This window comes from Lagopus muta, chromosome 1, assembly GCF_023343835.1.
Source record: "Lagopus muta isolate bLagMut1 chromosome 1, bLagMut1 primary, whole genome shotgun sequence".
NCBI classification, from domain to species: domain Eukaryota; kingdom Metazoa; phylum Chordata; class Aves; order Galliformes; family Phasianidae; genus Lagopus; species Lagopus muta.
In genome coordinates this window covers 139,768,887-139,796,127 of record NC_064433.1, presented here as the reverse complement: position 1 = coordinate 139,796,127, position 27,241 = coordinate 139,768,887, and the positions used below count along the sequence as shown (strand labels likewise).

The 27,241-nt window shown below is 42.6% G+C and overlaps 2 protein-coding genes across 2 annotated transcripts in view; both read right to left on the bottom strand.

Annotated features, from left to right (window-relative positions):
• Positions 1–5,856, bottom strand: part of EFNB2 (ephrin B2) — a 43,215-nt gene extending 37,359 nt beyond the window's left edge. Inside the window, exon 1 of the mRNA XM_048959502.1 lies at positions 4,784–5,856. Within this exon, the coding sequence (XP_048815459.1) occupies positions 4,784–4,911 (128 nt within the window). The 5' untranslated portion in view covers positions 4,912–5,856. The remainder of the gene's footprint in view (positions 1–4,783) is intronic.
• Positions 5,857–12,144: 6,288 nt separating this feature from the next.
• Positions 12,145–23,837, bottom strand: ARGLU1 (arginine and glutamate rich 1). The gene is made up of 4 exons (XM_048958432.1): positions 22,594–23,837; positions 16,530–16,755; positions 14,086–14,169; positions 12,145–13,022 (listed from the first exon to the last, which is right to left on the bottom strand). Exons 1-4 carry the CDS (start codon positions 22,947–22,949, stop codon positions 12,858–12,860), a joined length of 831 nt encoding a protein of 276 aa, XP_048814389.1. The 5' UTR covers positions 22,950–23,837; the 3' UTR covers positions 12,145–12,857.
• Positions 23,838–27,241: the final 3,404 nt, after the last annotated feature.

The window sequence follows — 27,241 nt, the reverse complement described above, 5'->3', positions numbered from 1 at the left end:
GTTCACACGGCCGGTATAGTGCTGAATTTAAAATGGGAATTAAACAAGTTAAACATGGGAGCTGTGTCAACGGTTTACATTTTCCATCATGGGAGAAAGGCTGAGCTGCGTTTGTCTTTGTGTTCCCCAGCTTTAAGGAGACAATGAAGCCACAGGAGTTTTTCCAAGCTCTTCTGACACCGTGGTCCCTTTGCCATCCTCCCTTCCTCTGCTTTCCAGGCAGCTCCCTCCCAAACTCCGCTCCCCCGCCACTCCCTTCCCCCCTCCGCCCCCAGAACCGTGCTCTGCTTGAAAGTTTATAGTTCCATGGCACTGCATATTTTAATCAAAATATTTCAAGCAGTGTAACATTCCTATTTAAGTTTCCACAATGCCTCACAAAGAATGAGCTCATAAGCAAATCCATGTAGATTGTATGATAAATGACCTGAAAAACAGGTTCCTTTATGTCAGCAGTCAAGGCAGGCAGACATTAGGCTCACATGAATAACATTTTAATCACTACTTTTTTTTTTCCCCCCTCAGAAGAACACTTTCTTCTCATTTGCAATAAGCAATTTCAAGTACTGCAGGTTGTGCGACAGAGGCAGACCAGATCCTTGAAGAAGCTGCTGTGCAGGCCTGCAAGGCCAGTATCTGTGCCAGAACATCACCACCATCACTTCAGGCCCTCCACCACCTTCCCACTGCAGGAATCTCGGATGAATCTGAGACCATCCTAAGTATCACACCTCAAGCAATGAAAACAGGAAGGAGGAAGGGAGAAAAAAAAAAAAAAAAAAAAAAAAAAAAGGAAGGAGGTGTGTGGGAAGACAGAACTTTGTGATTCTAGCTTGACTTTTAGTCACTGACTTTCTAAAGGCAATTACTTCATTAAACAAAGTGAAACAATACAGCACAGCTTACAGATAACATACTTTACAATAATTGCTATAAGTCATATAGCAATTATACTGCACATATGAAAGGCTGGAGAAAATAACCAAGTGAAAAAATTCGGCTGCCAGCTCATTCTAAATTCATTTTGCTAACTCACTTGTCTTAATACCTGGCTACAAACACCAGAGATATCAAATGGACTGGAGGCCACCACTCACTGCTTGTATTAGCGTGCCAAGTGTCAACAGCTATGTTTTGGGTACAATTTAGAAGCATGTGTTTAAATCGTTTTAGCCTTCCACTCCTGTTTCTTCAGCTTGAAGCTGCAATTGTTGAGGTTAGAAAGTGCACTCCCATGACATTCGACTCCCAAATAAATTCTTGTCTAGCAAGAGGCTACCAAACATGTTGTGAGATATCGTTTTAGCAAGCTCTTTGTGCTTCGCCGGGCTCACTTGTCCTGTGGAACAAGGACTGTCCATTACCTACAGTTTATCATCCTGACAAAATGTGAGGAATGTGGATGTGAAAGCACTAACAATTCCACCCCTGGTGCTTTCTCCTTTTTTCACTCTATATTAAAACCGACAAGATTAACCCAAATGCAGACTGCAGAGCATAGTTCAAGGGGCTATTCAATCAGTAGTGAATGTGCATTTGTTTACCTACAAAAATAAGAATTTCAGATACAATGAGAAGCAGACTAGTCTATATGCCGCTGAACAGACCATTTAACAGGGTCATCAATTGTAGTTTATTTTATTGGTTTCTGACATCTGAGCATACATTCAGAGATGGACTGTGAAATATCCCATATATAATTGGTTATCAGAGATAGAGAAAAATAGCTATGTAATCTAACTTAATCAGTGTCAAATGCAGCAGTTCTGAGGATAAGCTACCACATGTTACCAAGGAGAACTGCTTCGCTCACCAACCTACGGCACGAAAGGCATAGCAACACTGAGACAGAAACAATGGGTTCTGAATGAGATTTCTCTGAGGTTTGACTGAAATGCACTCCACAGTGCTATGCTCCATCATACATTTCAGAGGCAGCACTCAGCGCCTGGGACGTGTAACAGAGGAGATCTATACACATTGTTTATCTTGGCAGAAACGGCAAAGGCAGAAAGTCCCCAATTAAAAACTACCAACAGGAATTAAACGTACAGAATACGTTTCTTTCACTGTACTTTCAATATCATGAAATCTACTGTTGTTCAAATGAGAAGTCTGTTAACACCTACAAACGCATCTGTAACAATGACACTTAGCCTCCCAAGCTATAAAGTCACAGGTATAATTATCTTGTGTGTGTCACTTAAATACACCTCCTGTGATTGGGCTGAGGCAGTGAAAGCAGAGCTCTGGGAAGGGAGAAAAGCAGGAGAGCAGGGCAGGGAAGTCTGTGTTCAAACAGCTACCGCATGCTCTCAATCCCTGCCACCTGCTAGAAATTACAACCTCTAAACTTCAGTGCAAAACCAATTCAGTTTGTATGTTCACCTTAACCTAAAATTTATTATTTCTTACTTTATATTAACCTGACTAATAACTTCTCCCAGCATTTAATTGCCTACCTGTTCGGCAGATTTATGCACTGAGGCTTTCAATGGAGTTAAATGCATAGCTTCCCTGAATACATTAACCAGCACTAAAGATAGTTATTATTTTGAGCCTGGAAAGGAGCTTTATTATGCTATGCTGAGATCCATTCAGCAGCTTACTTCTCAAGCAGCTTGAATTCCCAGTGAAGACAACCTGTCTAAGGAGAAATTATTCAGTATCCTTCAGGCAAACAATTGTGACAAGAATTAGTAAGAAATCCTGCTCCAAGAAGTGGAACTGTCTCACCGGCAGCAGTATCGGTAATGCATTTGTAAGCTTCCTCAAAGTAGAGGCCTCCGAGTGGCCTATAAATCACTAGCCCCAGCAATTGAAAAGACTAATTTTAATAGTGTACTTCTTCACTGTGGTGATTAAGCCTCAATGAATCACTCAAGAAAACTCAATTACATCAACAGCAGAACCTATTTTTAAGCATGCATTTAAGTTGAAAAAGTAATTAGATATTATCATTAGATCTACCGTTAACAACATTCAAGCCTTTAAAAAAAAAAAAAAAAACCAAACATCTTAGAATCCGCCAAATGGAAACACAACTTATATGTGATAAAGGAAACGTATCCACTGGCTCTGTAAGACGGGTTGAATTCAGCTGCTTTGGATATTTTCATTTCACTGGTGGCCGATAAAAGCTACCACGGTAAGTTGGAAGGAGAGAAAAAAAAAAAAAAAAAAAAAAAAAAAGCAGGTTGGAAACGGAACAGCTGCAAAGGCCGGAGCAGCGGCTGTTCTGTATTGGAAGAGTGACCTCTGTAGGAAAACACCGCGTACAGGGTTGAGGAAGCACAGCCTCCCCCTTCCTGCCGGGCTGCGCCCTGAGCACAGCAGGCCCACTCGTGCAGCGCAGCCCGGCCCACAGCTGCCACCATAGCGAGCTCAAAGTGCATGGTAAAGCCCGCCGCAAGCCGGGCGGTTGGCTTTATTCTCAGGTGTCCTGCCATATCTTTCCTCAAGCCAAATAAATGCTTTGGCTGCACGCAGCATGGAAGTGCAGAGTCAGAGACCAGAGCTAAACTTTGTTATCTTAACAGGCTTCCCACCTGGTGTATATGTGATGTGGTCATTTGTCACACAGTACTGGGAGTAAGAATGTAGCAGTGGGTAGTCTGCAGTGTTCCTGTCAGTCTCCCTTTTTTTTTTTTTAAAAAAAAAAAAAAAAAGACTAGAAAACTTATCTGGAAAGAAGTCTCACAGCAAATATTTTACTTACTGCTGATCTCTGCCAGTGTTTTTCAATGATTTTTTTTTTTTCCCTCCAATAGTGATGGGGAATGATGACAGCAAAGTGAGCCTACTTGGTCAACATAGGCTGCCACTTTGAGCCCAAACTTGGAAACCTTCCCCAAGTTTTCAGAGTCTGCCACCCACGCAGGATTAAACCCCAAATCCAGGAAATTCTCCTTTCTTTTCATTTCTGCACAACATTTCCTCCAAAAAGTCCCTCGGGAATACAGACGTGTACTCACTGGATTTAATGGGAAATTTAAAATTCAATTAATTCAGTGCATACGGTTTGCTTTTAAATACATATATCATTAAAGATGCAGTATGAGTTAGATGAAATTACTCCAACTCATTTCTGGTGGGAAGCTTCCTATTTCATTACAGACTTTCTCCCTAGCATGGAAAAACGTTGCTAAGGTGCTGCTCATCACCCAAGTTCAAAGGGATTCACCGCTGGAGAAAGCCAACTTTTACTTTGCATACGTCAAAAATGAAAGGGACAAAAGTTCTCTCATCCTGTAGACTCCTCCTCAGAAGAACGGCCCACTTTCCAAAAAGTTCCTGTTCCCCAAAGCATTCATTATTTCTTATGCTTAAGCTCCTATTTTAAGGGTGTGCTTTGATAGCAAAGCTCTGGGAGCGCATGTATTTTTTTGCCTGGGTTTGTTAATGAAGAATGACACTAAATGGTTGTGTGATGGGTAATGCTTAGTTCATTACTCACTGCCATGTGCCTTGATACCATCAACTCCACAACCAAATTTAGCCCTGCTATAAGCAGATGGAGCTTCGCTGGGCTCAGCGGGCTGAGCGTGCATCTGCAGACGGAGAAGTTGAAGAGGATCACCCCGCAAGAAGAGGTTCCCTCCCACACCCCGGACAGGGGGGGACGGCCCCGCACGGTTCGGCTCAGGGCCACCGCCCCTCCCAGGTTCCCTCAGCCCCTCCTGGCAGAGCCAGACGACGGGGGTACCCCCCAACCCCGCTCCCTCCCGGCAGGGCCGAGCCCCCGTACCCCGTCCCCGGACTGCGGAGGAGGGCTGCTACTTACTTGGGGTTGGAGGAATTCCAATAGATGGGGTCTAAAACGATGGACTTGGCCAGCGCAGTTCTCCATAAAACCATGAGGGCTCCCCAGCAGTACTTGCAGGCGGAGGCGTCGCGCCGCCGCGCTGCCATGGTGCCGACGGGCGGCCCCGAGTCCCCCGCCCGGCTCCCCCGCACCTGGCGGCGGGGGCTGCCGCTGTCCCCGGCCGCCGGGACGGGGCGAAAAGGCGAAAAGGACGCGCTGCGGCGGTTTGTCGGAGGCTGGGCGAGAATCGGCACCGATCTACTGAGTCATGTATGCCAGGCGTGTGTGGGCACTCCTTCCGCGGGGTAAAGATCCAGGCCACCTCCGGAGCGACGACGGCAGGAACGAGCAGCACCTCAGTCCTTCCTCCTGCTCGGGATTCCCCGACTGCCTCGGAAGATGCCACTCACACTGCCAACTCCCATTTGGATCCAGTGCGCCGTACACATTCACAGTGTCTAAGGCTCGCGTGAAACGGAGTAGAAATAATAATAATAATAAAAACAATAATAAAAAGGCGGTGGGAGAAATCAAGAGGTTAGAGCAGTGCCACGACTGAGGCTCCTCCCGCAGATCTCTCTCAGCACTCCCCGCAGCGTGAGGTCCACACGGGTACCGGCCCGCGCTGCTCCGGGCGGCTCGGACGCAGCCGCGAGTCCATAAATCCACTCCTGGCGACGGCACCCGTGCTGCCGGGCAGGCGTATCCGCAACGCTCCGACCCCCGGGGGCTCCGCTGCTGTCCTTGGCGCCAGCACGGACCCCAGAGCAGGGCAAAGGACGATAGCAATAATTAAAAAACAACAAAAAATAATTAGAAGAAGAGGGGGTCGCGGCGTCAAAACCTCCTTTTCTCTCTCCCTTCCCCAAGATCCGCAGTGCGCGCCGCGGCGGCGAGAGGAGGAGAGCCGTACGCGTAGCTCAGCGCGGAGAAGGTGGAAAAGAAGAAGAAGCGGCGCCCGCCGCCGCCGTTACCACCGCGGCGCCTTCAGCCGCGCCGCCGCCGCTGCGAGCGCTCCACTGCCACCGCGGCGAAGTCCCCGGCGCAGGAGCGCGGCCGGCGGCACAGCGCCGCCGTAACCATATAAGCGCGGCCCCGCCGCCCCGTCGCCGCCGCTCATAGGGCCGCCGCCGGGCCGCCGCGCTGGTTGGGCGCTGCGCGTGTCACTTAGCGGCGGGGCCGCGGCGGGCGGGGCCGCGACGGGCCGGGCTCAGCGGGCAGGTAACACCCCCCGGCCCAGCGGGCGGCCGACGGGGAAGGGGATCAGCCGAGAAGCGAAAAAAAGAGCTTAAAAAAAAAAAAAAAAAAAAAAAGCAAGCACTAAAACTCATTGCTAAAATTGAGCGCTTTGGAAACACGCGTCTGTCTGGAGCCGGGGATGGGACAGGGGCTCTCCTTGTCCACTGCCGGCCGCCCGCTCCCACACGTGGGCTTCCCAAGTCTCTCCGGTTGCGCGGCGACCCGGCGGCCCGGCACTCAGTGGGAATGGGGCCGGAACCGGAGGAACCGGCGGTGACATTCAGAGCTCCGCGCCGGGTTCATGCCCCCGCTCTTTCATGCCCGCCGCTTTCTGCCCTTCCACACTGACAGGGACTGCATTTTCAGATCCGACTTTTTTCAGCCTCTCGCACATCCCACTAGGCCCTGTTATCTCATGTCACCATTCACTTTACTGATTTTTAAGCCCGGACAGCGCTGGATGCGCTCGCCCGGTGGCGGCGGGGGATACCGCCGCTGCCCTGGCTGCGTCCCTGCCTCTCTCGACCCGGCGCCGCTTGCACGGCCCCACAGCTCCCACTAGCGGCAATAGGCGGCCCCTCGGCTGCGCCCCTCGGCCGTGCCCTGGCCGCGAGCCCACGCGGTTCCCCCCGAAAGGAGCCGCGAACTGCGGGTGGCGGTCTCCCATCTAAGCTGAAACCGAACGGACTGCGCTCAGAGCCGCGCGGCGGTGAATAGCCGCTAAGTAGAAGGCCAGAGGGGTTGCAGAATTTCTTCCGGCAGGGATTTCATGCCAAAACAGTATCTACAGAAAGGCTTAAAAGTTAAATCCCAGAAAATAGCGGCGTCGCTCCCTCAGTCGTTTCCCTACCGTTTAGTTCAAGTGAGCAAAGAGTGCGCGACAAAGGACTGCAAATAAAGAACCAAATTCGTGTAGTTTTATTCTCAGAGGAAAATCGGCATTCATTTAAAAATCGGCGGGCGAACGTCGCGCAGACGGGCAGGGAGAACGGCTGCAGTTTGCTTTTCGCACCAAACATCGAACGCGTTCTAAGTAAACTGCTTAATTCAATTTGAATTCGCAGGCGGGACGGAATTGCAGAGCCGGAGACGCGCTTTGGTGGGAAAAAGATCCGCTCCCCAGGGCTTAGCGCCCGAGTGGGAGGCACAGATTGCGCGCCGGGGGCCGCCGCGGAGCGAAGCGCTTCGTTATCCGACTGTGAGCAAACGCGCGGCGCGGAGCCCGGCGGGAACCAAGGTAAACACGGAGCCCGATAGTCGCTCCCAACACCACCGAGGTGTAAAGTGGGTTTGCTTCGATTTTGTCACGCTGCCGCTTCTGTTTGTTTGGAAGCAAAAGGTGATGGGCGGTGTTGTGTGAAAGCTGCGAGTAAACGGTGACCTCTAACTCGCCGTATCCTTCCCGTAAGTAAACCGGAGGAAATGAAGAGCGCTGGTATTGTCTGAAAATATCCTCCTGCGGCTAAATATATCACTTGACTCCTATTGTCCAGCGGCTAATCATTCTGCGTAAATACAGCTGTTTTCGTCCTCACCGTGCTCGCTATAACCCACAATAACAAAACCATCTTGACTTGGGAACCCGGCAAAAAATGGGAACTTATTTCTGGGATATCCTAAGCAGAAACGGTTAAAAAACCCAAAGCGACGCGGCTTCGGGTCCTGCCAGCGGGGCCGAGCTGCGGGTCGGAGCAAGGGACTGGGAAGCGGGCCGTGCTCGGCTGCCGAGGGCCCGGTGCTCTGCTCCCCGCGGCCCCGCTGCTTCCAAGGGCATAGCCTCGGACAAGGAGACGTGGGAATACGAGACAGGAAGGGGATAAAATAATAACTGAAAAATAAATTATGAGGAGGCTTTTTTTTTTTTTTTTTTTTTTTTATTTAACGCGGGAGGTGATTTCAGAAGTCGAGGAGAAGCGCATTTTGGGATTCGCGGGGAATGTGGTTTCCTGACAGACTAACTAGAAAGGGACAGGCTTTTGGGGGAGGAAATCCTGTCGGCGCCTTGGGGAGCGATGCCCCGCATCCCCTCTAAACCCCGACTGCCCATGCCGGTCGGTAGGACGCCACGGGCAAGGACCGATAGGCGAGCAAGTGAGAGCCGCCGAGTATGGGTGACCTTCAGGGAAAAAGTAACGATAAAAATCAGGGCTCTGTTGTTTGCACTGCTTAAACCTCTTATTTCCTTTAGTTCAGCCAGCCTCACGGAAAAGTCGGGTTTATCCAGGAATAATTTGTTTTGGCTTCTTTTTGGCACTGAGGAGGGCGATGCATAAATATTTGCCCTAATCCTAAGAAATCTGTGACAAAATTTGCAGCTAATTTGAACCGGAGCAAGATTGGGCCCGTACCCTGCATTCGCTTTTTTAAGCACATATCAGAAATAACAGCTTATCATTTCCCTGCCCGTGGCAGGGGGATTGAAACTAGATGATCATTACAGTCCTTTTCAACCCAGGCCATTCTATGATTCTATGAAATAAGAATACAGGGGGCAAGAAATTTTTAATGGAAATTTTGAAATCTTGCTTTTCCACAAAAGCCCACCCTCATTTGTAATTACTCAAAAAATTACCAAAAGAAAAGTGGAAAAGATCTAACAAGTATTGCCACATTTAATAGAGATAAATGATTGGGCCATTGCTGCTTCTTCAAAGCTATTTAAACACAGCGTTTATTGGTTGTACAAAAGGCCAAGCGTGCTAGATACTTGAAGAAGCTCCTAAAATACCATTAACACCATAACAATGTATCTTCTGTATTTATGGTAGAGTTAATGCACATCCAGATGTTTCAGTATTTCTCCATGCCTGTTTTATAACTGCAATTTTGGTTAACCATAGCTTTTTAGAAAATGAGCTTGGCTCTTCCTAAATATAGCCATAGAATTGACGCAGCCTTGTAATAAAAATCGGAAAAGAACGTGGTACGTTCTAACCATGCGCTTCAGTTCTCTGATTTATTTTTATATGGACCCTCACTGCCATTCAGTGAAAGTAAGAATTCTTATTTATTTGTGGTCCATAGAGAGACAGGGTGGGAAAGAAACAGGGACTAAACCTTTACTACGCTACTCCTCTTTTTGTAAGGGTTTATGTTTCCCTTTCCACAGCTGACCACTGAGCCAACACAGCCTAAATGTCAGTGCAGGAAAGATGATAGGAAACATTAGCTTGTTTAGTATGGAAATGTCAGGAGAGATGCAGTACTCCCCAGCTGGCTAATGAAGCGATGGGATGGCAAGAGAGAGAATACCCCTGACATGCATGCATTTGGTGGCACTAGCATGAAAATGAAACAGAGATGTGTGAAAAAATCATGATTCAGCTCCACTCAGTTCACTCATGGTCCAAAACTATTCGAGCCTGGGCACTGCTACCATGTATGCATCGGAAAGTCTTTGGCAATAAAAAATCACCTGTGCAGTGCAAACTGAACAGTATTTATCAAACCTGAATTTGACTTGAACTTGCACTTAAGTCAAGACTCTACAAGAGCACAGCTAATCATTTCACTGCCGCTTGCCAAAGTACACAGCCCCAAATACTCTGAGAACACTTAACAAGACGTTTTGTGCAGTTGGAAGCGAATCACAAACAACTCTGAGAGCAGATCTCTCCACATTTGGGGTACACTTAAAGAGCAGCAGAGAAATACTCAGAGAGCACATTAACAGCATCAGAAAGACGGGTGTACGATCCTCCAGACAGCAAAGATGTACACTTCTGTTTTAAAACAAGAGAATGGGTGAAATATTGATACTTTAAGCTAATACTGGCATATTTTCCTATACGCAGTATGCAGTCAGCAGCTTAAGAGGTATGAGCAACTCAAGTCTCTGACTTGTGAAGCTTCTAGGACTCCAGCTCTCCAGTACATCTCACAGCACTCAGTCTTCCACGTTTTTAGAAAAATAATAATAAATGAACACGGGAAGCCCAATGGGCAGTTTAACCTCCAAAGCAACTTCTTTCCGCTATGAAATAGAGCATGGACTATGATACCTTCTGCTGTTTCCTGCATCTGCCAGAAGGATACATTGCCTGATATTAAAATAATTCTCCAGGACCTTTATGATGGTAGGTGAAAAAAAAGTAAAATCTCCTCTAGAATCAAGTATGGAAAATGAATACTGCTCAAGGCAGCAACTACTGAAAATGGCTTACTTACCTCCCTGGAGATGAGAAGGAAAAAAGAAAAAAAAAAACACACACACACACACAAAAAAAAACACAACAAAGCTGCTCTAGTAGCCAAAAAATGGAAGTTTAAACTCCAAACTGTAACATAACAACAAATAATCACCTGATACAATTTCTAGCAGCAACTTCAGCAAGTTTTCCAGGTAAATTAATATCTTAATGCAGACTGACACCCACTCAGGTTAATCATTAGCTAAATATGAGTCTGCATATTAACAGACTTTATATCAGATGTGTATCAAAGGAAAACAAATATATCTGAAGTTCTTATCAAATGTCAATTTAACCATCCCCAAACTGCACCCCTCATATTTCCCTAGAAATCAAAAGCAGCCCTGAAGTCCTACAGTAACTAAAAAACAAAAACAAACACCCTCACCAGAACAATGCAAATATGTAGCTTATCTGTGCCACGTCTGCAGGACACTAACACCTAAAACATTTCCCACCACCTGTACTTCTGTCCACCCCCCAAAACTGTCTGTTTGTACCTTTTTTTTTTTTTTTTTTTTTTTTTTAGTTGAGTACAAAGAAACACAGGTAGGAAGTTGTGGAATGGATTAGTTCTAACTAAAACATTTTGTCCACACAGTAGTCCTAGAAGTGTGAACAGAAATAACCTTTCAAAGTTTAAGTCTACATGATTTCAAGCAAAAAGAACAAATACTACTTTTTAATGGAAAACCATAGACTTAAAACAAAAATTCCTAACAGCACAGCTGCACGTATAACAATGTAGCTTCTTGCTTTTAGAAGAGGAAACAAAAATGCATAGGTCTGTTTGAGTATCCACTTTTAATAGCTTGTTTCTCTTAAGGGAACAGGGGTTGTTTTGTTTTAGAAATACAGGTATCAGTTGAGCTTTAAATACAGCCTGCTCCTGCCAACAGGTCACGTACATGATTTATTTGGTTTCAGCCTTTGTTTTTATGCATTAAGAAACCTTCAACCTCCTTTTGTAATACAATATATAGAGACAAATTTAAGTACAGTTAAAGTGTAGATATTTTACTGTCTTTGCATTTTTCTTGACATAGTGGACAAAGCAATACACATCCATCTGCCCCCAAGCCCAGGTTTCATACAAAGCATGTTGAATGCTGCTGTCAGTGACACACTCAACTTGCTTTACATTTCATTTGGCAAGCCTACAGAAACAGATCCGTAGAGAATATCAGGAATTATTTCCACCTTTATCCAGCAATGCTCAAATGCAGGCAACTACTGATTTCTTTCATTTTATGTATACTACAGATGTTGCATACTGGTAGGAGAGAAGTTTCAGAGGTGGACAAGCTATAGTAATTCAGGTTCTGGTAGAAGACTTGTATACAAAAAGGGGATTTTTTAATATAATTTTCAATCTATTGTTTCATTTTTCAAAATACTGGATAACATTCAAGATCTTGTATATGAGCTTGCATTTGCAGTCTGCTAAAACAATTTGTTTAAACAGAATCTTGGTTTCTGCTTTCCTTTTGGGGAAAAAAAACTTTCAATTTCTAAATCCTTTAGGATCTGATTCATTATACGGTAATGATATTAACTTATAGCAGTATACTATATTATGAGGTAAACTGAAGGGGATTCAATATTCAGGTACTGGTGTAGGTGCAGTAAGCCATACAGCTGTTTAAACATGATAATACAGCTGAAGTAAGTATCTGTCAGAAGGAAGAAACACAACAAAACCAACGTTCATGAAAACAGCAGCAGCCATCAAAAACATTCACAACTGCAGGGATTTTTTTACTGTGTGTAATTTTGCACTGTAAGTAGGAGAAGCCACAATAGTTTAAAGCAAAATTAAAAATATACCACTATAGTCTTGCATTTAATAACGTGAATTGTCATTCTTATAGCTGTTCATATAAGTGTACTAAAAAAATTTACTTAAACATATGAATTTAAGACTTTCACTTTATTCAGCAAATTGGTTTATTTACACAATGGGAACGCTGGTTGAATGCTGTCAATGTAATAAAAACAAATCTAACAGAGACAATACTGAACTCTCCCTATGTATTCATAGCAGAAATGACAAACTATTTCCTTACCTGTATCAGGAACATCAAGCGCAACAATGGGACAGTATCATAGGACACTGATTTAACAATAAGCCACAGAGGTCAAGTAATACCATGGCAATTTACTCATGTATTCACTGACTTTTAAAAAAAATAATTAAGAGTCAGCAATACCCAGTATAAAGTTCCGTCAATTATCAGAGTCAAACTCTGATCAGTAGGTCCGTAAAACCTTATCAGATCATTCGCAATTCACAGTGACCTGATGTGCTTCAGACCACTAATACAGAAACAAACCTATGAGAACTGTTCTCTAAAAGGCAACAATGATCTGATAAGGGTTTACCTTAATGGAGTTTTAAAAAAAAATTAAGAATTGCAGAGCACAGCCCCTATTAGAACAAGCTAACTTTCCAGATTTCAAAAAAAAAAAAAAAAAAAAGACAAAAAAAATTGAGAGAAAAAAAAACAAACACTTCAACATGAAGCTACCATACAAAGTTTTTTTGTTGGTGGTGTTTTTTTGTTGTTGTTTTGTTTTTTTAAATGTTTTTTTTTTTTCTTCTTGTAAGAGTTCAGAGTAGCATTTTAATCTTGGCTCTTTAGTGAGAAGGACAGTTTTGGCCTAGACTTTCCTTTGCCCAAGATAATTTTTTGCTCTTCCTTTTGCTGACGTTGCCTCTCTTGTTCTAGTTTCATCCTCTCCTCATGAATCTTTCTTTGTTCTTCAACAATTTTCAATTGTTCTTCAGCCTATGTATGAAAATGGCAGAATTTAGGCCAACATATTTAGCAGTCATAAAAGCAATTTAAAAGCCTGCAACCAATTCCACATATTGGTGCAAGCACCTACCTGAGCTAGATGCCAGTCAGTTTCTATGAACTATTTAAAAAATGGTGACATTAAATAAATGCAGAAGAGCCAAAACCTTTTTTTTTAAAAAACAGATTTACAGCCAACATATCAGAATCTTGAATGCTTACTCAAAATATTTTTCAGCACTGTTTTGCAAACAACGTATTACATGTTAATTAAGGAAGTCAGTGTATAGAGAAATTTGCTTGACACGTCACATCAGATAAAATATATAATGAAATGATAATGAAATGTTGAGACCTTCAAAGATCTCCCATCTCCAAGGCCCTCCTAATTCAAAGCAATTTCTACTTGATTTTTAACACTTTTAACAAATCTGTCCTTACACTGAATTACAATCCTTACAACTCTTCCTATAGTCTCCTAAGAGGTGCTTATTTTGTTCATTGCACCATTTAACAACTTAAATTTTATCATGAGGTGACTAGAAACAGCTAAGCTGCTCTGAACATTATCACGAGGCAAGAACTTGTTTAAAATCAGTTTGCATATCAACATAATTGACTTTTATAACTTTCAAGTCTTAAACTTCTACTCAAAGTCCCGCTCAACAACCGTGCATCAATATTATAAAAGTCTCAAATCCAGTTTACACCTGTCCCACTCAGTGAGAAAAACTAAGTCATTTCTTTTGCAAGTGGAATGTCTTTGCTAACTTACTTCATCCTTTCCTGTGAGATACAAAAACATATTTAATTCTAGAGGTAGCAATTCTGCTCTAAATTAACAAAGCACGAGAGCAATTTTTTCAGACTCCTGCTATTGCTAAAAATCTGGTTAGTTATGCTTGAGGGAAGGAGAGCAACGGTACTGCTGACATAACCAGCAACAGGCAAGTTAAATTCTAAAAAGCATGGATTTGCTTATTTTAATACTGTTGCAAATCAGGCAGAGGGACCTGTATTCCCCTACAAAACTGTTAACTACATCTTTACATACCAGTTTAGCTTGTGCTTCCGCAATTTTTCGATTATTCTCTTCTAGTATTCGCTCTAGTTCCTCACGCTTTGCACGCTCTTCTTCCTAAAGGGGAGGACAGGGTAAGATGTTAGTAAAGTAAAACATTCATCTCTGCACTTTCACTAATCTTTCTCAGAATTCTTTTGTGAACTGACTTAAAGTGGTAGCTTTACAGCCACCTATTTTGTCTCACAACGGTAAATTGTGCAGCCACTAAAAATCGGTCTCATCTCTAATACTAAATTTATATCATCCCGCCCAGTCCAAACAGCAACCAACTAAACCCTCCCTAATCACAGAATCCTGACAATTTATTACTACAACTTTAATATCACACAAATCAACAAGGACAACTACAAAAACTGGAAAGTATTTACCAAATTAAAAGTAATATATAAAATATAAATAAAGTGAATAGTTTGTCTCACCAATTAAGTATACCTACGTATTCTTTACCTATACTCCTTTAATCAGCATTAAAAGTTGAATATTTACTGTCTTGTCCAGTGTCCTGCAGAGTGTGCTCCTCGGCTGCCATACGCGCCAGCTTCCTCTTTAAAATGATTTGTACTGTTAGCTTGGCAATACCTGCATCAGCAGCTCAACCATTTATAAAGAAACAACATACAAGGAAGGCTGAGCTGAGGAATGCAGATGTTTATGATAGGAAGGAACAAAAATATGTAAATCATTCCTAAGGCAAACAATTAATAAGAAAAATACATTTACTGTTAGTGGAAAATACAAATGGTAATCCAATACTTCGTGGAGCTATGGGCTTCCTTCATAGGGAGAATGGACTTTACATTCAATATTTTGACAATTTTAAGACAGTTGAAACTGTCATTAGCAGTCTGAACTTGGAATTCTGGAATCCAGGGAAGGCAAGATCAGGAAATAAAGCCTTGTAACTGTTGTTTTCTTGGTGAATTTTATGGAACTCTGTTATGCAACCCATAAATATGAAGACTGCGTGAAAGATTTTGAGGTGTTTCAGTTCACATAATATATATTCAAATTATTTTAATATTTGGAAGACTTAAAAGTAAGCCAGAGGTTTGTGTCTGTGTAAGAAAAAAAAGTTAATATGAACAAAGCAAGCATACGAAGAGAAAACTTCTTACTATGACTAGTAACCAGCTACTAGCTAGCACACTCCACTCCAGGCATAGACGTTTATTCTGCACTGCAAAGAACTGACGGGGCTTCTCTGCATCACGTTGAATGTAACAAAAATACTTTTTAAAAAAGTCATAAATACGATTAAATAAAAACCTGTACAAAGCATTTGCTGAGCATACACATCTAAATTCAACTTCAATTCCTTTATAGGTAAGGTCTGGATTCACAGAACAAGTATAATTTAATATCCCTAGTACTTGTTATAACTCAGACTTTTTTTGTTTTAAATTTTAAAGATGCTTGTGACAGACAAGTCATATTTAGTATGAAGGTAAAGCTTCAACACCACTGTATTTCCTTTTTTAAGCCAATCAAAGTATTAATTTAAGATAAACAGTAAAGAAGGTGCAAAGGGAAAAAAAGATTTGATACTCATGACTGCTTAGCGCAAATTTTCTTCAAAATTTAAAATTTGTCCTAACATTTCTGGATCCTGGAATGATTGGTGCAGGCAGGCAAAGCCCTTAGTAGCAAATTACTGTCTCACAGAAAGACATTTTCAGCTTCTGCTCCAGCTGCTGATTCAAAAAAAAAAAAAAAAAAAAAAAAAACCAACAAAAAACCAACAAAAAAAAAAACCCAAGTCACATGTTCAGCTTGACTTGACTTCAGACAAGGGCAATCTGCTCTTTCATTAACTTCTAGGGAAAAAAGGAATTGTTAGTAATTATTAAAAGTGGATATAATGATTTGGACATAGATCCTTCATGAAGACGTGGATGGGCTTATGCTCGAAGTCCCAGCATTAGTCCAATGTACGCTCAAAGAAAATGTCTCAAAAGAAGAGTAAGAAACCTATTTGTTAAAGACAGGTACTGCAGCTCAGTGCTGGACCCTGCTCTTTGCCTGACTGAAGGCAAAAGCCTCTTACAGTCTAGGTAAACAAAATGAAACAAATGAAGGATACACAATTACAGATTTTTTAATACCCTTCCCCAGAAAAGAAAGGACCGCTGATAAATCCTGCAGCCATGGCAAAAGTTTCAAACAATACTGAAATATGTAGGTCAGTTCCATTAAAAATCAAGTATCCTTGTTCAGGTTTTAGGAGAATAACTGTTTAAGTATCAGTGAGCTCCTCTGAATAGGCTAAAAATTAAGTTTCGCAGCAATGCAAGTTTATACGAGAAGGGAATTAGATTTGTTGCATTCCATCTCTTTCTGAACCGAACAGGAGGCACAAACCGACACTGAAAGTTTTGCCATGGACTGTCTCTACTTTCCAAACGACCGAGCGTTACCTCTCTGGCTTTTTGTGCTGCAAGTTCAGCTTGTCGCTGTCGCTCGAGTTCTTCGAGCAACTGTTTTTCCATGATGCGCTTAGCCTCCTCCACCCTGCGGAGAACCTCCCGCTCAATCTCATCCTTCCGTTTCTCCAACTCTTCTTCCACTCTTTTAGCCACAAGCTCTTCCACTCTTCGAGCAGTTTCTTCCTCTATGAGTTTCTCTTCGATTTCTTGTTGACGACTAGAAAATGCAAATGTGAAGATAAACTTTAAAATCAATAAAAATGGTTGCACCAATTCATACATACAAAGCATCAACCACACTACTGAATCAACTTTTAATAGTTTTATGCTATACACACAGCTATGTGTATAGGCCAGATATTTCAATAATTTCAACACTGAATGCACCTACATTACATTCAGTGCACCTACATTGAAAGGTGCATTGAAATGAACATTCAGGCAACCATAAGGACTGTTAAGACCACATCATAGTTAGCAGCTCTTTGTATCTCAAGACATTAAGCTTCTCTCAGCTTAATCAAGTACTTCTTAACGCAAAAAAGCATCATTTCACACACACACACAAAAAAACGTCACCTCTCATCAAAGCTTGGTCATCTTTCACCCTTAGTTTTATACAAAGTAAGGCAATCTGACCCTGGGAAGACTCGTCTCCAAATCACTATCAAACAAAACAGACTAATTTGGCAACAAACTAAACAGAAGCAATACAAGCTATAAATCTAATATTTTAGTAAGAATTTATTGTGTTTAACACCAATTTAACATGAAATTCAACACCAATAACATCACCATTTAACATCAAATTTCAAATTCTTTAGCTCTCCTTTGCTTCCCACCATAACTGTCAAAAATACAGTATGCCAAATACAGCCCCATCTGAGGTACTGCATCCAAGCCTGAGCCTGCAGCACAAGAAAGACACGGAGCTCGTTGAATGGGTCCAGAGAAGGACCGCTAAGATGATCAGAGGGCTGGAGCACCTCTCCTATGAGGAAAGGTTGAGGGAACTGGGCTTGTTTAGCTTGGAGAAGAGAAGCCTCCAGGGAGACCTCACTGCGGCCTTCCAATACTTGAAAGGTATTTTTCAGAGGGACCTCGACAGGCTGGAAAGCTGGGCTCGGGTGAACCTAATGAGGTTCAACACGGCAAAGTGCAAGGTTTTGCATTTGGGCCAGAAGAACCCCAGGCACCCGTACAGGCTGGGAGGAGTGGTCCTTGAGAGCAGCTCGGCAGAGAAGGACCTGGGGGTCCTGATGGACAAGAGACTGAATATGAGCCAGCAGCGCGCTCTGGCAGCTCGAAAGGCAAATGGGATCCTGGGCTCCATCAGGAGAGAGGTGGTCAGCAGGGACAGGGAAGTAATTGTCCCTCTCTACTCGGCCCTTGTGAGGCCCCATCTGGAGTACTGTGTCCAGGTGTGGAGCCCTCAGTACAAGAAAGACATTGAGATTTTGGAAAGGGTCCAGAGGAGGGCGACTAAGATGATCAGGGGGCTGGAGCACCTCCCCTATGAGGACAGGCTGAGGGAGTTGGGCTTGTTCAGCCTGGAGGAAAGAAGGCTGCGGGGTGACCTCATTGCAGCCTATCAATACCTGAAGGGAACCTACACCCAGGAGGGGAGTAAACTCTTCAAAAGGGCTGACAACAGCAGGACTAGGGGAAATGGATCCAAGTTGAAGGAGGGAAGATTTAGGTTGGATGTTAGGGGGAAGTTCTTTACAAGGAGAGTGGTTAGGCCCTGGAACGGGCTGCCCAGGGAGGTTGTGGATGCCCCGTCCTTGGACGTGTTCAAAGCCAGGTTGGACAGGGTCCTGGGCAACCTGATCTAAATGTGTATGTTTGGTGGCCCTGCCAGGCAGGGGGGTTGGAACTACATGATCCTTGAGGTCCCTTCCAACCCGTGTGATTCTGTGATTCTGTGAAAGGAACGTATAAACAGGAGGAGGAACATAAGTTCACAAGGGTGGATAGAGACAGGACAAGGGGGAGTGGTCTTACACTGAGGCAGGAGAGGTTTAGGTTAGATATTAGGAGTAAGTTGTTCACCCAGAGAGTGGTGGGTGACACACTGGAACGGGTTGCCCAAGGAGGTTGTGGATGCCCCATCCCTGGAGGCATTCAAGGCCAGGCTGGATGTGGCTCTGGGCAGCCTGGTCTGGAGGTTGGTGACCCTGCACATAGCAGGGGGTTGAAACTACATGATCATTGTGGTCCTTTTCAACTCAGGTAATTCTATGAAATAAATTCTTATAGCTGTTACAGATTTCCATGTTCTGATTTTTGGAAGTATTTTCAAATGTCACCTTTTACTTCTGTTTGGAGGCAGCATTACTACTTAGCCTGAACAGTATTTAAGTTTTCATAAAAAAAAGTTGGGAAAAAAAAAAAAAAAAAAACATCAAAATGATTAAGTCAATTCCCAGGTTTATTACCAAATGATGATAGAAAACCTTCTAGGTAGTAACCAATTACGTATGATAATTAGATACCCAAGAGTTAACTACACTATTTTTTTTTGTTCTAACACAAAGTGAATATTGTATAGCCATACTTTATACAGTGTTATTTCTTTAGGATTCTTACAGTCTTTAAGAAAAGGCTGTTTTTTGTCTTGTTTTGTTTTTTTGTTTTTTTTACCTTGAAACTGAACTTCCATTTTAAGTACTCCATGTAAAAAAACACACAAACTTATCTTCTGGTCTGACAGCACCAGAAAGCCATCATTCAGAATAACATCAAATTGTTTTAACATTCTAATACTCTCTAATTTTTGTAATGCTAACATTTTCCTACCTTATTTATTCATGGAATATCTAGAGTTGGAAGGGACTCATAAGGACCATGAGGACCAACTCCTAACTTCACACAGGATCACCCAAAACCTGAGGCACACAAAATTGTAATCTAGATACTCATCTAAAATATCAGGTTCAAAAGCAACCAGATTCCCCTGGCTCATGTATCCTCTTAACGAAAGTATTCTGAATGAAGTATATTAAAAAGTTCAGGAAACTCCAACTTAGACATTCAGACCAAGAATACAAGATTTCTACTACTTTTTTTCCAGTGACAAATCAGGACAGCATTAGCTTTTTCAAAAGCAGTACAAAATTTCACGAGGTGATTTATTTTTAAAAAATAAATAAATAAACAAAAAAAAAAATAAAAACTCTACATAAATATACAGAAAAATGCACCAACACCATTTTGTTAATACTTCTACTCCAACTTACGGTCCCTTTTTCTTTTATAAAAGTTGGAGAAAGGCTCAAAAGTTTCACTTTTTTTTTTTAATACTCTTTATATACTAAATAATGCTTTATTTTTTCAAACTTTCATTCCCTCTTTGGACTATTCTTTCCATAATGAATCTTATAACGACACACAAGAGGCTCTATTCTACAGAAATTCATTTTTCAGAAAGCTCACATTCAAGTGCTTTATTCAACTATTTTAGCTTTACTTTTAACGTTAGGGAAATCTACAATGAAAGTTACCTAACTGAATAAAGACAGTATACAGCTATAGGAAAACCCCCCGATTCATGCCTGAAACAAGTTTTCAAATGTCCTCAGAAACTGATGATGTACACAAACACCATACACACATTTTATCCTTATCGCCTCTACAGATCCCATTTGTATTCCATTAAGCTAACTAAGCAAATACATCTTCTCACATAGGCATCTTTCCATAAGCACAGGCATAATAGTGTTATACATTTATAATAATTGTTCTGTATACGTGACCAGATTTCTTCAAACACTGGAAGCAGAAAGAAGTAAAGCAGAATAAAGTCAAAATTTATTCTCACCATTTGTTTAGTAGGAGACTGCTTTGTGCCTACTGATAATTATATCCAATCATTGATTGGATATCTCAGGGAAGGCGAATTAAAAACACGGATGTAAACCTCAATCTAGTTGACATCAACTATTTTTTTTTTTTTTTAATCACAAGTGCTTATAGTATTTTACATACAGATGTCACTCTGAGCAACAACTCCACATAAACAGAAAAGTCATTCAAGTGAAAATAATTTTAGTATCTTCCATTTATTTCCTGAAGTCCAGTTCTAGCAAATATGCAAAATATGCTTAGCAATAGACAGACTTCTAAGGGTGGGGGGAGAGGCAGAGAGACAACCCACCAATTATACATGGCTGCCATTTTTTTTATTAAATAGAAAACTGATTCCAGTTTTCTATATTAAAAGCAAAAGTCATGGTACGTATTAAGATTTGAATAGACACAAAAAGTCATTTTCCACATATGATCTTTCCACTAGTTAATTCGGTCAGCAAGTATTTTTTCTTCCCAAACATGACTATGTAAAATACAAATTAGGGATGTCTTACACAAATAACATAGGTTTATGCCACGTTGAGATTTACTGCTTGATCTTTTTGAAACATGAAGTGCGTTCTGGGAGTATCAACAGTCTAATATTTTCCAACACTTCTTCTTGCTCACAAGTTTATTATTCTGTTGTCTGTACCAACCAAACATCACATTCTTCCTACATGGAGTTCAGGAGTATCTTCAAATTACAAAGTTTCCTAACTCGCACAGATAACTTAGTGCAGAAAAAAAAAGACTTGACATGCGTGTTGGTACATCAAATTTTACTTAATGAGCTACAGATTGGGCTGCTTTCAGTGAGTGTGATCCACACAAAAGTCAAATATTTTAAACATGTTTTTAAAAATATTATTAATACTTCATTTTCAACTACTTGAACTGATTCTCTCTTTCACCTTCTGAATTCTGGACACAGATTGACAGTAAAGTTAATAACCAAGACTAAAACTGTTTAATATTTTAAGTTAGACAGCATTTATTTTGTTATTTATTTAGTAGTCTTTGAAACTATTTAAATAATATTTTTAAAGCAATTTATTTAAAAGAACACATATGAAATAAGGTATGTCCATGAAATAAGGCGCATCTAAAGGAATACCAAGATATATTATTCACTGTATTCCCAAATAATTACGTGCATGCCAATTCTTCATTCCAGAGGTGCAGAAAATACCTGTTATTAACTTAGGTACCAAAGAAAATTCTGAACTGCAAAGGTAGGGTCAACAACTCAAAGAGCCCTTAACATTTCTACACGTCTGCATGACACCATTGCCAAATTCTGAAGTAAACGAAGATGAAAAATAAAATTGAAGGTGACAACTCTGACCTTCTGAATTACAAAATAAGTTTCATCAGAACAACACAGTTGAACAGAAACTTAAAGCTTCACCTAAGAATTATCAGAACTTGCTGGCCTCACACGTACAAACAAATGCTACTTCAGTTGAGCCCTTTGACTACTGAGGGTAGCATCCAAAGCTGAATAACTTTAGCCTAACTGCTACATCCCCTTGCTGAAGAAAGGCCTCTTTTCTAACTTAAGAAGGTTGCTAGACATCTTAAGATAATACAACGTTACTAAAATGAATCCTCTTTCTATCTGCAGACTCTACCCACACCTGCATTTCCCACAACAAAAACTTTAAAAGGAAGACCTTCATTTGAAGCAACTCTCCAGATTTCGCTCTCTCCCTTGTTGATACACAGTACAACAAAATCCAAAGTTACCATAGTGACTGCTCAGCATTTCTTCAGACCCAGAGATAGGCCACCCCGAATGCCTCCTCTCGACGCACAACAAGCGCCACGCCAAGGGGAGGGGCGCGGAGCGTGGCAGCGCAGCACAAAGCCTCCGGGCGCTGAGGCCTCACCGTAGGACGAAGTTTAAGAGCAGCGCAGCAGCACAACAGACAACATGCGTTGCTGGGTGACCGGGAGGCTGAGTGCAGCAGGCCCTGCTCGGAGCGGGAGGCCTCAACGCACCCGAGAGAACAAACCTTTCGGGAAGGATGGCGGGAAACAGGCAGCAGCAGGCCTCAGCAAGGCCTCAGCGCCTTCTTGCCAAGAACAGACGGCTCCAGCTTAGGGGAGGAAGGCACTGCAGCACGGACCATCCCCTTCCTTCCCTTATTTCCCCCCCCCCCACCTCACACCCCGCAGCCCCCAACCCAGGCCCGGCACTCACATTTTCCGTTGCCGCTCGAACTCTGCTTTTTTCTCCTCCTCCTCCCGCTTCTGCTTCTCGTCCAAGCTGCTGCGCTTGCTCACCGTGCGCCCGAAGATATCGATGCGGTCCGGCGGGGACGAGGCGCGCTCGCGTTCGCGCTCCCGATCGCGGCGGGAGGAGGGGGCCGTGTTGGAGCGGGAACGGGACCGGGACTCGCGGCGCCGGTTGCGTTTGCTCTCCCGTGACTTGGAGCGCTTCCGCGCCCGCTCTTTCTCCCGAGAACGGGACCGCGAGCGGCTCCGATTCTTCTTGTTGTGCTTTGAGCTCTTGGTGTGCTTGGAGCGGGACGAGCTCCGGCTGCGGGACCGACCCATCCTGGCCGAGAGGAAAGGCCGCGCCGGAGACCGCCCGGCTACTCCCGCCCCTTCTACTAGCGGCGCCCGAGGGAGAAGCGAGGAGACCCCGCACGCATCAGCACCGCCCGGCCTTGCGCCGCGTCCTCACTCTCTCTACCGCTTCACGCGACGAGGAGAACGAGCAGGCCCCGAGAACAGCAGCAGGTCCGGACGCAGACAAGATGGCGGCCCTAACGGAGCGGTGACTCTCTGCTTCCGCCCCACAATGCACCGCGCCGCGCTCCAGCCGTTTGCTCTCCCTCCCCTTCGCCCCCTTCTTCGGCTTTTTTTCCGGAGGTGTACGAAGCCGCTCGGGAATGCTCGGTAGCCAATGGCAGGCGTTGCTAGGAGGAGGAAACGCTGTCAAGCGGTGCTTTTTCTTGCGCAAGCGCACAGCCGCAGGGCTGGTTGTGAAGTCACCGCGGAGGGTAGGGCTGGCTCTCGTTTCTGGTAGCGTTGCTAGCTGCTTTACACATTCCTTTTATGAAGCTGGCAGCCCTGAGAGGAGTCGTCGAGCTGCACCGCTGTAGGGGATGGGGGGCGGCTGCCGTGGGTACTGGCTGCAAAACGTGGGATGTGCTGAGCCGTGCCTACGTGTACGGAGCGTTCTGCAGGTGTTGCCCCGGTGCCTCCCGCATGCCTGTAATGCTGCGCGCAGGCGGGTTTCCTTTCTGTGGCCTTCCTGGGAGCTGGGATATGCCTTGACAGCCCCTGCATCCATAGTGAGCTGCTCTGTGGCTGAGGAGTGGCTGTTTCCTCGTTAACCCAGGGTTTCGTCGATCCTTGATTTATAATTATTTATTACTTGTATTATTCCAAAGTAGGAGTCGGATGTCATGTCTCACTACACGTTGTGGAAGTTGTTAAAGCCGTTTAAATCTCTCTTCCCCCTCAATAAAACTGTGAGAACTAGTCTTTCAGAGTCCTCGCTTGAATTGCATAGTTACTGGAATCTATTTCATTGTAGCTAAGCTCTACTATGTTACCAGTGAATGTCTGTTTTGACGTAAGTTCGCAATACTTCACCTGTAGACATTGTTGTCTTTCATTAACTGTGGGTATGTTGGTAAAAGTAGGTTCAAGTCAGATGGAAAATATGAACTGGTGACTCAGGTAGCATGGGTGTGTAAGGTTCCTTATCCTTGGTCTGCCAGGTAATTGTTAGTTTTTCCACCATAATAAAAGTTGCAACTGATGCTGTCCTTGGTTTCTGGTGAGCTGCAGGTAGATCAACCTCTTAACTTCTGGAGGAAGCCAGCTGCTCTGCATCTTTCAGAATTAAGGCTTTTTCCTAGTAGACCTGTTTTTATTTGGTAATTTCAAAAGTGTACTTTGCAGAACATTATTCATTGAGTAGAGTCAAAAGAGTCTTTTCTTCTACTTCTCTTGTCTGACTGGCTTATTTTTGTCTTTTCCTTGAAGGAAGAGATTTGGGGATCTTAGTCATCAGCAAGTTGAACATGAGTTAGCAGCTTGCCCACGCAGCCAGGAAAACCAACAGTATCCTGGGCTGCCTCAAGTGTGTCACTGCTAGCCAATTGAGAGGAAGGATTCTTCCACTCTACTGTGCTAGTGCAGCTTCACCTTGAGTACTGCGTGCAGTTCTGGGTTCCACTTGGTGGCTACCAAGATGGTGAGGGGTCTCGAGGTGTGAGGAGTAGTTGGTGTTCCTTGGTTTATTCAGCCCAGAGTGGAGGAGCTGAGGGGAGACCTCATGGCAGCCTACAGTTCTTCACAAATGGGGGGCAGAGGGGCAGTGCTAATCTCTGCTCTCTGGTGGCAGTGATAAAACCTGAGGGAATGGCATGGAGCTGTCAGGGAGAGAATCGGGTTGGGTGTTAGCAAAAGGTTCTACACCAGAGGGTAATGGGCATGGAACAGGCTGCCCAGGACAGTGGGCACAGCCCCAAGCTGCTAGAGTGCTAGGGATGCTTGAACAGTGCTTTCAGTCACATGGACTGTGGGGTTTTTTTTGTTTGTTTATTTGTTTGTTTGTTTTGAGTGTTTCTACATGAAGTCAGGAGTTGGAATCAACGATTCTTACGGATCCAACTCAGGATATTCTATGGTTATGCGATTCTAATTTTGGAATTCAGGCTTTCTGCAGTTAGTACAGAAAATAAATAAAATTGAAACATCTTTCTGTCATGCCAGTGGGCAAGTAGCAACAGAGTAACAGATGGATACTGTGAAAGCTGAATGGCAAGCCAGGGATTTGTAGAGCCATAGACCTTGGGAGCATTTGCACATCTCTAGCCCTGGCATAGTTCATGCAGCAGGTTACTAAGGAACTTGACAATTGGATGTTTTAAATCAGGACCAGGCTTGTGAGTTTTCAACTAGCATAATTGCTATAATAACTTAGCTGTGTTCAAGTATTGGAACTTTTAAATTGATGTGAAGCAATAGATTTTGGTTGGAAGTTCTATTATAATTTTATTAATACTACACTGAGCACTGGATGTATTAGACCATACCTGGAATACTGAAAAAATTGAAAAGCCACTAATTGTTTTACCATTAGTTATGAGTTAAATACAAATTATTGTAAAGGTAATTGCCAAGAGCTTAGGTTTTTTGTTTTTTTGGTTTTTTTTTTCCTTGGTATGGCTCTATTGGTAGCTTCTTTGCTTGGCTTCTTAGTTATTTGAAGAAATACAGATTTGAGCTCCAGAATTCTATTCCTATTTAATAGCATTGATTATTTTTTTTTCTTTTTCATAAGTATGAAATAAATGCAGTATCTTATCTGAACAGTTCATGATATGTTTGCTTGGAGTTCAGAAATATATAATATGGTAAAATAAAATAATTTCCCCAAATCACTGTTATATTTTTCCATCTTACTCTTCATTTAAACTCCTGAGTTAGTAAGAACACAAGTATTTAAATACCTATACTAGAATAGTGTAGCTGGTGCGTTTACTTTCATATTTATAAAAACTAGCACTTCTGAGAAAAAAAAAAAAAAAAAAGAAAAAAAAAAAAGTCCAAGAACTATGCAGTGCTGTCAAGTTGGAAGACTATTTCTATCTGTGATTTCTGTTTTATTTTGAAGTTTGGTAGTTTTTTATCCTGTAATTTTCCATAGCTTAATAATAATAAAATATTACTACTTGGTGTTTTTTTCCCAGGTGTAGCTACAGTGGATATGAAATTACAGTACATTGGAACATTTTTTTTATGAATTCTAAACTTAAGAACTTTTTTTCATCAAGTATTTTCATTTGTTGTATTAAGTTAACTTAGGAGTAAGATGATCATTTCCTTAGTCAATTCCCTTTCAAAACTTTCAATTTTTTTTAGTAAAATCTTGAAGTTTTATTCTGAATTAAATTGCTAGAATTCTTGAGGGCTTTTTTTTTTTTTTTTTTTCACTTGTAAACAGCAGTATTATTAATGCTTTTCAAGCCATGCTTGATTCCTATGAACCCTTGTGTTTTATCATTTTTCTGCATTTTAATATATTCAGTAGATTAAAGCACGCAATTTGCTTCTTAAAACAGTTGCCTTAGAGTTGGAAAGCACCTTATTTGGTATCCAAATGTTGGCATAATTAAAGCACCTCACCCTTCAGTAACGTGGCTACTATCATCACATGAAATCTCTCAACCTGTAGGCATTTGGCAGTAGCCCTGTGGAGAGAATCTGTATTATGATAATCTGCAGATCATATCTGCTCTCATGCCACCACTTCTGTAGTAGCTGGGTCAAAGGGAATCTTGGGAGATTGAAGGTGGATTAGTTTGGCTTGTGTTGAGAGCGTAGTACAGCTGGATATAAGATCTTTGTAATAGGTCAGAAGTGGAAGGATTCTGGAGGGTAAGTAGAGATAGAAAGCGGCAGAGCAGGATATAGTAGGATAAAGCATTTGGTGTATAATTTACTATGACCTGGTATAGCCTTGCTTCAGTAAGAGGACAGAATAAGCACAGAGGAGCTAAGGTTTTGTTTTTGGGGGGTGAACAACTGTTGAAATGTCATATCTTTCAAAGTAGCTATTTCAGCTTGGGTTTGTTACAAGGTCAGAACCTGTATTTGCAGGGTTTGTTTTTTAAGTGTGAGTCAGCACTGAGGTTCCTGCCACACTGTGGATTAGAAAAATTATGCAGATGTAGAGGTTGTATTGCTTAATTGCTTTTTTCACACCTGATGCCAAAGTGGCTTATTTTACTGAAGCATTTTCTGTCAGCAGCTTTGTTTCTTTTTAGTAACACTATGGAATTTGGAGCTGCTAAACTACAGAGGTGGGGAGATGAAGCATCTGGGAG